Consider the following 10,617-nt stretch of genomic DNA (forward strand, 5'->3'; position numbering starts at 1 on the left):
TCTATGGACTTCTCCCTGATGACAGTGCCACAGGCCTTGAGGTTTGTATGAGGGTGGCTGGGCTCCAAACATAAGGTGTCCCAAGCCTACAGTGTGAGGTGAATGCTATCTGAGGCTGTGGAGAAAGAGGGGTTGGAGCCCCAGAGAAATGTGGGTGCAAATCCCACTCACTCCCCAACCTTTGCTGGTCAGGGACCTTGGTCAGGCATCAGTCTTCTGTGAGCCCGACAGAATGGCCCCAGTCGGCATCTCAGGGACACTCCTGCACCTCTGTCACTCTTGGGTCCCCTCACTCGCTGCAGTCCTGACAAACACAGTAAAGAACCATCTAGCTGAACTTAGCCCCTGTCCCATAGTAGGTCCCATAGGCCCTAAAGTACTGCAGGAAGAGGACTCGGGCATCCTGCAGGGTGGGTAGCTGCCTGGAGACCCAGTCTTTTACTTCCATTATCATCGTGGCTACCTCACTTTGGGGTATTAGATTCTAAGCATCTTTAGAGGAGACAGAATCCAGTCTCATCTGCCTTTGATCAGTCCCAGAGGTGAGAAGCCGGGACGGTCGGCTTTGAGCCTAGGCTCTTTGCTGCTGTCTGTAGCTCCCTCTCTTCAACAATAACTTACTGGGTTCCAGGGGGAACAATTACCTATGTGTTAGGCTGGCATTGCAAGAGGCTCATTCTATTTCTGAAATAAAAGCTCTGCATACAGGCAGGCCCTACTGAGCCATCGTAACCTGGGACAGGAGAGGAGCTTGGGAGGGAGACCACAAGTGCTCAGACCTATGCTAGCCCTTCTCCCTACAGCAGGGGATCTGCACCCCAGGCCCCTCTGACTCCTCTTTGGTGCTGAGGCTGGACAGATAACTCAGGGTTGAATGGAGAAAGAGTCCAAGGAGGCTGGTCTCAGCCTGGGTCATGGAGGACTCAGGGAGCCTGCCCAGAAATCAAAACCAGCAGGGAGTACACACAGCTCTTCCTCCTAGCATCCAGACACCTCCTGCCATCCCAGAATGGTGCCTTTAAGCTCCTCACAGGTATAACCTCGACAAGGGGCCTCCTAACCCTGTCCTTGCCCACCCAAGGTCAGACTCAGCTGACTGCGCCACCTCACAGGGGCCAAGGAGTGGCACAGATAGCAATGGGATGGATGATGGTTGAATAAGTGTATGGAAAGATGGATGGATGGACAGACATATGGATAGATGGATGGATGTATGGACAGACATATGGATAGATGGATGGATGGACAGACATATGGATATATGGATGGATGGATAGATGCCTTGCCCTACCTCTTGTCCCTCCAGTCCCACATCCCAGCCAAAGGGTTTTTATAAAAACCACACCAACCAACCAGTGTGGGGTCTCCTCTCTCCCACATAGAATTTTCCAGAGTCTATGATGTTGTCTGCTCTTGACCTGACTTCCAAAGTCTTTCAAGCACAGGCTGGTACCTCCATTTTTCATGACCTTGCTGGCCATGTTCCCATAGAAAAGACAGTCTAGTCTCTCCATGAATGGGACAGTCCTGGACCACAGGATGAGAAACCATGCTGGGTCATATGTGAGTCTGATGGGTGAGCAGCACCTTCTTCCCTCTGCCCTAGGCTGGAAGAGAGAGATGGAGGTAGGTTCCTGCCTACAGGAACCTGGGACCCCAACTGGACAACCTCAGCTGGCCATTCAGCTCTGTGAGCCCTGGTTTCCTGGCTGCAAATCTGGGCAACAGCAGTGCTGACCAGTGTTCTGAGGACTGAGACACCCAGCTGTGAACGCATTTGGTGCTGCCATACCCAGAAATTGGGGGCTTAAAGCACAGAAGCATTGTCCCATGGTCTCAGAGAGTGGACCTCTGCCATCAGGGTGCTGATAGTGCTAAGTTCGCTCTGGGTTTGCAGGGAGCCTGGTCGCACTTTTCTTTTGGCTCCTGGGCTCCTGGCTCCATCGCTCTAGTTGGTTGTCATCCCTCAGGCCTCCTCCTGGGGATGTCTCATCATCATCTGCTGAGCCAATAGATCTGCTTATCTCTTCCCCTTCTCTTACAAGGACACCAGTCATTCTAGAAATGGGCCCATGTCACCCAGACAAGAGCCACAGAGACCCTGTTCCCAAGGACTGCCACACTCACAGGTGGTCAGGGATAAAATATGGGCACATCTTTAGGAAGGGCACAATTCAGCCCCTAACACCATGTTACTCTGTGTATCCTTGTGCCCCTGCACAGGAGTGTTAGTGACAGCCACTTTCTGCTCAAGGCAAGCCAATAGGGCAGAGCTGGCCTGGGGGCAGAGGACGAGGGGCTGCTGGTGGGGTTCCTTGGTTTGGCTGAAGCAGGTATGTGACTATAAGATTCCTGAGCTCCCTGGCCTTCATTTCTGCAGGACAGTTCCTCTTCCTCCGTACAAAGAAGCAGGGAACCCCACCACAGGGAGCAGTCAGAGGCTGGCCCGCCACTGGGGACACGATTACCCAAGCACACCGACTCAGGGCCCCTGCCTCACCACCTGTTTCTCAGGAAACTGAAACTAGAGTGCTAGGACTGAAGTGAGCCTGGCTGTGCTCACGTTTTCTGTCTATGCTTTTCTCTTGTGCATGGTTGCTGCACGCCATGTCAATATCACACGCTACACATTGAGGCACCAGAGAATAGAATCCCACCTATCCTTCATGCCTAGCCCTCCCCAGGCAATGGGGCACACATTGAGAGGCTGCCCAGTGGTCCTCAAGCAACTCCTCACACCAGTGACAGGGCCCTGGGGCATGGCAGGGCATACTGTGTGAGCTCTGACTGCAAGTGTGCTGCGGCAGGGGCTGTCACCTATACCACAAAAGTCTCCAGGTGCTGTGCGCCAGCCCTGCTGCAGCCCAGTTCAAGTATGGGCATGAAGTTATATGTGCATCTCAGATCATTTCCCATCCACAGGCAGTCAGTGGTCCTCTGGGAGGGTAATGGACAGGATAGCTGGAGTTTCAATCCAGGGTCACCATGGTAAACTGGAAAAATGAACAGTAGGGGGAGTGGTCCCTTCTGAGTCACATACACTGACTGTGACTCCAAGAGTAACCTTAGAGGGTGGGGTCACTAGTCCCTGTTAGTGTTTACAGGACTGGGGATTTTAGCCACCAGAGCCAGGAACTGAGCTATGAAGGCCCCACATCATCTCAAATGATACTAACAGAACAGAGGAGGTGGTATCACAATCCACATTCAACACTCAACATATGGAGGCTGAGGGCTAGGAAGCTTGGCCCCTGGGATCCAGGTCTCCACCAAGCCTATTCTCCCCTATCCCTCAGGCCCTTCCCAGTGGCAAATTCTTGATCAGATGCTGGGCCCCAGCAGAGAGGTACCAGTCACAGCCTCAGAAGGATGAACCTCAAAGCAGTACTCAGCATGACCAAGCATGCATTTCAACATGGGACCTGCCTGCTGTTGGGAAGCCTTAGGGTTAACCCTAGACTGAGATGGGGTCCAGGCTCTGAAAGCACTCTATACTGTCCACCAGGCTGCTATGCTCCAGTTGGTCTGGGGAGTAGGGGGGCTGGAGGAATCTTCCCCTTGTGTCCAAACAGAGGAGGTCCTGGGCTGCCTCAGCCATGGAGCTGAGCAGAGCTTAGACTACACAGTGCTCTGGGCCACACCAGAGAGCAGAGCCTGGATTGCCACGAGGGCCACTGTGGGCCAGGCAGAGAGGTGGCTCACTGTAAAACTGGAGCAGACACAAGACCAGGGAGGTCCTCATCACTGGAGACCAATGCATAGGCTAGGGGGCAGGAATCTAGAGGAAAAGAGAGAGACAGGTGAAGGGGGAGCTGTGAGAGGAGGGTGAGCCCAGGAAAGACAGCAGCCAGCTCATACACGTGGGCCAGCGAGACCCAGGGGCAAGAGCAGGACAGTGCAAGAGAGCCCAGAGAAAGCCCCAGGCAGGAGCTGAGGGGCAAAGGCAGAACTGAGTCAGCAGAGCTGGCGGTCCCTTGGCAACATCCTCCCAGGAGGACTGAAGTCAGAACACGGACCCACAGTACTGGCTGATAAGTAATTCTGACAGAGCTCTGACTCCAAGTCACGGGGTGGGAGTGGGGAGCTTGGTGGGGTGGGCAGGGGTCCTCAGATTTAGCAGTCTCCCAGGCCATTCATTCAACAAGAGATTTTCTTGCTGACGATGTGTGTATGGTATTTTAGCATTCAATCCAACACTGACACATTGGTGTAGGACAAGGCACATGAATTTTTAATACAGAACACAATCCTTGAAAGCAGTTCCCTATCAGGCGGCCCTTCCAGACCAGGCCTTAACACAGCTCTGTGCCCTAGCACACTTGAGGCCCATTCGGAGATGCACTTGATACCCAAAACCAGGCAGCTCAGAGTGGAGGTTGTGGCCTTGGGACTGGGTAGTGCCAGTACAATGGCGGAACACTATGACTAAGCACCAAGGCAGGAGTTCTGATTATATTGCAGGCCAGACAAAGTCAAAGGGAGTTCATTTGCTAGACAGCGGTCTCCTAAGAGGCTATAAAGGGACACACAGTCTGTAATTGTTGCTAAATGGTCCCCTAATAGGAGTCCCATTTTCTAGCAAAGCTAGAAACCCCATTATCTGGCAATAGGGAGAGGTTCTGGGCACCACAGGCTCACACACGTGCCCTGCAGGAGAGGGCCCAACAGCCCCAATAATAGTCACTCTGGTGGTGAGCATTCGCTTTGGCCCCTTAATCCTCCCCCAAACACACAGAATAGGGTTCAGGTTCCTAAGCCTTCTTGGATCCTCAAAGGTTCTAGAAGGTTATGGCTGTTAATCTAGTTTCCTAGACCAAGAAATGGATAGAGAGACACAGTGGGTCCTCTGCATCTGGCCTGGACCAAGGGCTCTGTTCAACACAGATGGGGCTTGGCTGGGCTGGGGGGCTTACAACGGATTTGGGGAGCCCAGAGAGCCTGGAGGGATTCAAATCACCTTTCCCAGCATAGTAGGTTTTGTCTGGTTTTGAAACTGCAGATATCTCAGTGCCCTGTCTCCCATCCCAGTGGCCTGGCTAGCAAGCCAAGTGTCCTCAGTGAGAACCCACCCAACAGGTCTGCACAGCAGCCCTCCCTAGCTTAGAACTCTACCAAGTCCCCTGTGTAATGCCCACTACCCAATTACCCCTCTCAGCCATATACAGGCTTGAGACTGGGGCTCAGAGGGGTCAAGGTCCTGCCTGCCCCACTCTATGCAGGCGTCTTAGGTCTGACCTTGTTGCTTCCTGCCCAGCCTCCCTGTGAAGCCCTCCCCTCTACTGACCTCTGAGACTCTCTGGATTCTCTTATTGTCCTGGATGCCCCTGTCCCCTTCTTCCATATATGGACATGCCTTCAGGCTGCCCTGGAGCCGCCTCACCATCCCCAGCACCAGGATTCCACTCCTGGTATGACCTGGGAGATGCTCTGTGTGATGGGGGTGTGGCCCTGTCCCCCAAATCTGGGGTTCAACATTTGCTTTTGTATACACACAGTCACAGTGGGAGCAGGAAGGACAGATGGTGGGCAAGGAAGCTTTGCTCTTTCCAAACAGTCAGGGTTCCTGACAGGTAGAAGTCCCCACAGTCACTCTGATCACAGTCAACATCCTCTACCCTCGGCTCAAACTCAGAGCAAGCCAGCTTCAGACCAGGCTTCCCATCATCAGCTGTGTGACTGGGTGACTCTCACCTTTCCCCTCATTTTTCTATCCTGGAAAATGGGATAGCAATGCCTCCTTCCTTGGGCTGCTGTGGATGGAGTGAGTTGCCTGTGTGAGCATCAGGGCGGGGTCTAGGAAGCAGCAGGAGAAGCTAATCCAGCCCACCCTCTTCCTCCTCTGCTCAAGCTCCAAGGCCAGGGAACCCCTGTTCTCCGTAGCCCCAGCCCCTGTCTTCCCATTCTGTCCCACAGACAGCTTTCACAATAGCAGAAGTCAAGGAGGGGAGAATACAAAACCAGATGGCCTGCTTTAGGAAGCAAGATGAGAGCCCATTAAAAGTGGCTGAGATGCCCTGATAGCCCCCGTAGGTCTCAGTCCTTCTGTTTCAATGACATGCAGGGGAACCTGTCAGCACAAACTGCTCAGGTCAGGTTCCAATGTCCCCCTGAACCCCTGGACAGCTGTCATTCATGTGGTCATCGGAGTTCACACTGCCCTTGGCAGTAGCACCATCCATGTCTCCACACCGTCTGGTGTCCACACTGTCTGGTGTCATCCTCTCTGGGATGCTCAGTCAACACAAGGCCCAGAGCTCTAACACGGCCACACCCCTGGGGGTGTTCCTTGGCAGAGAAGCTATTTCCCTTCCCTTTGCCCTGTGTCACAGATCCTAAAGAAAAGCCATACCTAAATGATTAAGAGGTTAGTTTCTAAGTGAGATTTCTTTGGATTCTAGAACCAGGAACACCTGGTGACCTTCAGGCGGCAATGGAAGGCATAACCTCCCTACTCCTTAGCTCTGATTCAGCAAACACAAACCTTAAATTAACTTTTCAGAAAAGTAACATGTTTGTGGCTGGCCCCAGGGGACTAAGGTTGACCGCAGTGTCTGGCCAGAGTATGTGGGAACAGGGTGACACATGACCCAGATGGTGAGGACCCCTCCCAGCACATAACCTTCCAGTGCCTCTGTCCCCCTTTCTAGAAAAGTCCTCTTGCATACCTCAGTACCCCAACTAAAGATAAGAAATCTAAAAGATAAGAACCCCCTATCTTCTTGGGGCAAGGCCTCTAATAAATTCAATTATCTGTCCCACAAACTCATCTCATGGGTGTTGGCTTTCAAGCTGTAAACAGCTGAGCCTGTATTCAGTAACAAGCTTCTGGGATTTCTCCTTTTAAAGCCACCACTCACACAGCTCAGGGGACCAAGTGCTGATCTTGTGCTGAGTACTGTACAGTGCTGGCACAATTCTCTGTGTGAGATGTGGGCTATAACCCACTTTCCTATGAGGAGACTAAGGACAGAGAATTGAACCAGAATTTGAACTCTGGACTGTCTGAGTCCCCTCCTGTGACCTTGAAGTGCTTCTCCAGCTAGAGTTCAATATGCAGGTTGACTTAACTCTAGTATTCCCCTGACTTCATTCTGAGGACTTCCATGGAGCCAAGACACAGCTACACACCTGCAGGAGGGGTCTCCCCACGGAGACTGGTCTTCCCTGTCCTACTTCCAGATAGTGAGCAAAAATAGGAAATTCACCTCAGACCAAGAGACAGCAGCAAGCAAGCTCAGACGAGAAACCACACCAACCCCAGAGAGACAGCCCCTCCAGGACATCCTCATGCTGCCTCTGCAACTCTGTGGCCAGCAGCTTGGCTACTTCTCCCTGTGCACCTGATGGATGTTGCCCCCAGGACAGGAGAAGACAGATGTGCCCTAGATTAGCAGGCAGGCCCTCCTGCAAAGGCCAGGCTGACAGCCTTCAAGTCCATCCATCAGAATGAACTAAAGCAACACAAGTCTGGGACAAAGACCTCACACTTGGGCCACTGTCCTAATGCAGGAAAGTGCTACGGGTAACCAACATGTCAGCACATACCTTCCTCTTGTTGGTTGGGCAGATGTAGAAGTTGTCGATGACAGTGGTGACACCAGGCTGAAGGGTGAGCTTGGTGTAGGTTGTACCGAAATCCAAGGACCTAGGGGAAAGAGGACAGATGTCAACATGTACCCTCCAGATGTAGAATTTATGGGGTCCACATCATATCCAGCACTGGCTGTGTGCCAGACCCAGCAGAACTGGGCCCTCCCCACCGCAGTGTCCTCCTCTCCAGACTTTCGGGATTGGTGTCTCCTCAAGTGTGGTGTGGCGCTCCCTCAGGTCTATAGCTCGGGCCTAGCACTGGGATCAGCTACCAGGCTGTTCTGACATGAATACCAGTCAGTTGCCTCCTTTAGGACACAGGAGATGTGCCAGTACATCTAAATCATCCCATTTCTCAGATGCTTCACAAAATTCCAAAAGACCATGTCACTATGTCCATCTCACTCACTGTGTGCGTTTGCTCCGTTGCTGGGACAAACACTCTGACCAGTACCAACTTGGGGAGGAAAGGGTTTATTCGGCTTACATTTCCTGGGTCACCGTTCATCGCCGAGGGAGCCCAAGATAGGAAATCAGAGCAGGAACCTGGAGGCAGGCACTGACGCACAGACCGTAGAGGAACACTGCTTACTGGCTTGCTCCCCCAGCCTGTGCTCAGCCTGCTTTCTTATACAATATAGAACCACCTGTTCAGGAGTGGCACCACCCACAGTGGGTGCCCTCTCTGTATGCCCACATTACTCAATAATCAAGTCCAATAATGGAAGCAATTCACCAATTGAGGTTCCCTCTACCCAGGTGTGTCAAATTGACAGTAAAGCTACCCAGCACACTCACACGTGAGCAGCAGGCCCTGAGGGGACAGTGTCCTACCTGAGAACACTCAGTTGACACTCAGGGTTCAAATGCATCTCTGTCTGAAACCAGGCCATGACCTGCTCCCTGCTCAACATGGCCACCAACTGTTCTGAAGCCCTTCAGCACCCATTGGCCCACTACTGCCATCTCTGTATGCTCACCTGCTCCAGGAGCACCCAGGCCTAGGTTGACCTCTGCCTTGAGTACTGGACCACAGGATGACAGAGGTGAGCTTCATGCCTGGCAGGAATCAGACCCCAGACTGCATCACTAGGAGCTGACCCAGCTCATCGTGGGGGACCATACCCATAATTCCACACCACCTTAGTTAAGTCACTTCTGCCCCTTCCTCATCCTTAAAGTGAGAAGATACAGGTGGAAAGTCCCAGTAATTCTCTGAGCACTGAAGCTTCCAGGTCATCAGCAACAAGAGGGTAGAAATCAGTCAGGGACAGGGCAGGTCTGTGCTGAGAGCCACCGATACATCAGGCCATGGAATTAACGCTACACTGAAGGGCAACATCCGAGCCACATGGCTTCCTACCATCACTCTGAAATATGCAGTACCTGCAGAGTTTGCAAAGCACGCCGGGAGGGTCGGTGGATGGGGGCTCTGGCTGTGGAAGGTGCTCCTACCTCAGACCGCAGCACTGTATTGAGCCCAGGCTAGAACCCTGGTTATAATGTTGCTAGCACTCACAGGGGCCCACCTGACCCAGGTGCCCTGGGGCTATGATAGGCCTGGGGAGCTTTTGGCTCCTTCCCACTGTTCCTGTTCACTGTTCCTGCCTCCCTGGACCTTGAGGGGCAGCAGCTCTAGGAAGATGCTGGGTTTACCATCCCTGGGCTTGGTGGTCACATACCCTCAAGGCTGTGTCCTTCATAAATCTCAAGGTCACCAGGTCCCTCCCAGGCCAGGACAAGAGGCAGTCCACTCCCCTGTCTTCTGACTCCAAGAATTGCCCGGTACGGCTGGGGTCTCTGGGTCTGGCTGCTCTGGGAGCTCTCTGGGAGGGCTGGAGCAAGCAGACAAAAATGGCAGATGCACCCGTGGTGTAATCAGGGCACATTTGCTCTGCAAAGCGAGGAGAATTGATTTTCTTTGGGAAGGAGGGAGTGAGAGGCCCCATTAGCAGAGATCGATCCACAGCCCTGGGATGCCCCAGAGCTCTGCAGAAACAATGGCCGATTATAAGCTCAGTGCCCACAGCCTGATGAAGCCAAACCTGCTCTAGGCTGGCCCCTCCCCACTTCACCCTACTGATCCTTTCCGTTGCAGTCCATCCCTTCCCTCCCACCACCCACTAACTCAGCCCAGTCCAGCTGCCCCAGCGTCCAGCAACCTCTTCCCTGTCCCCCTCATCGGAGGAGCTGCCCATAGCTCTTCACCCAACGGTACATGTCAGGTGTGGGCCAGACACAGGGAGCAGAGCTCAAATCCCTATGGTCCAAGACACCTGTGAATGAGGGAGGGGAAGCAGGCGGATGCTGAGAGAGGCTCAGAGACACAACAGCATCTGTGCCCACAGCCACAGGGAAGCAGCAACAGGGGTAAGGGGGACCCCAGGGGCAGGAGGTTGCCACGCAGACTGTCAGGGAGGAGCCGTTGGTCAAAGCAGAGGGAGTAAAAGAGAGGCTGCAGCCGCTGGAGAAAGTCACCTGCCCCAGGTTGGCTTCTGCCCTTGAAAACACCAGCCCAGAATGCAGCTGAGGCCTTATATGAAAATAGACCTTCAGGTGTCTTCAGGCCATGAGATGGTCACACTGGGAGGACCACGTGAAGGCAGAGGCAGGTACTTGGGGACTGGATACCTGGGGGCTGGAGGATGTGAGACCAGATTCTCCACCAGCCAGCAAAAGAGCCAGCCCTGAGACACTGCCATCTCTTAGGAGCTGAACTTTCCAGAATAGTGAGAGGGGCACGTCCAGCTACTTTAGTCACCATACAACAGCCACAGGACACAGATATGAAATTCTGGAGAGACAGAGTCACACAAGGAGAGACAGACAGACAGACAGACAGACAGACAGGTGGATGGATGGACGAATGGGTGGTGGAGAAACAAAGAGGGGAGAGACAGAGTCAGAAACAGATGAAGACAGACTGACAGACTGACAGAAACATAGATGGAAGACAGACAGATCCAGAGCAACATGTCGAGAGAGAGAGAGAGAGAAAGAGAGAGAGAGAGAGAGAGAGAGAGAGAG

At 53.1% G+C, this 10,617-nt stretch overlaps 1 protein-coding gene across 3 annotated transcripts in view; it reads right to left on the minus strand.

Annotated features, from left to right (window-relative positions):
- Positions 1–10,617, minus strand: part of Sorcs2 (sortilin related VPS10 domain containing receptor 2) — a 412,336-nt gene that overhangs the window by 147,596 nt on the left and 254,123 nt on the right. For all 3 annotated transcript variants that reach the window (XM_008832857.3, XM_029563427.1, XM_029563428.1), the window contains exon 3: positions 7,546–7,645. In XM_008832857.3, the coding sequence (XP_008831079.1) occupies positions 7,546–7,645 (100 nt within the window). The remainder of the gene's footprint in view (positions 1–7,545; positions 7,646–10,617) is intronic.

The sequence above is a fragment of the Nannospalax galili genome, unplaced genomic scaffold (assembly GCF_000622305.1).
Source record: "Nannospalax galili isolate Female #2095 unplaced genomic scaffold, S.galili_v1.0 scaffold436, whole genome shotgun sequence".
Taxonomy (NCBI): domain Eukaryota; kingdom Metazoa; phylum Chordata; class Mammalia; order Rodentia; family Spalacidae; genus Nannospalax; species Nannospalax galili.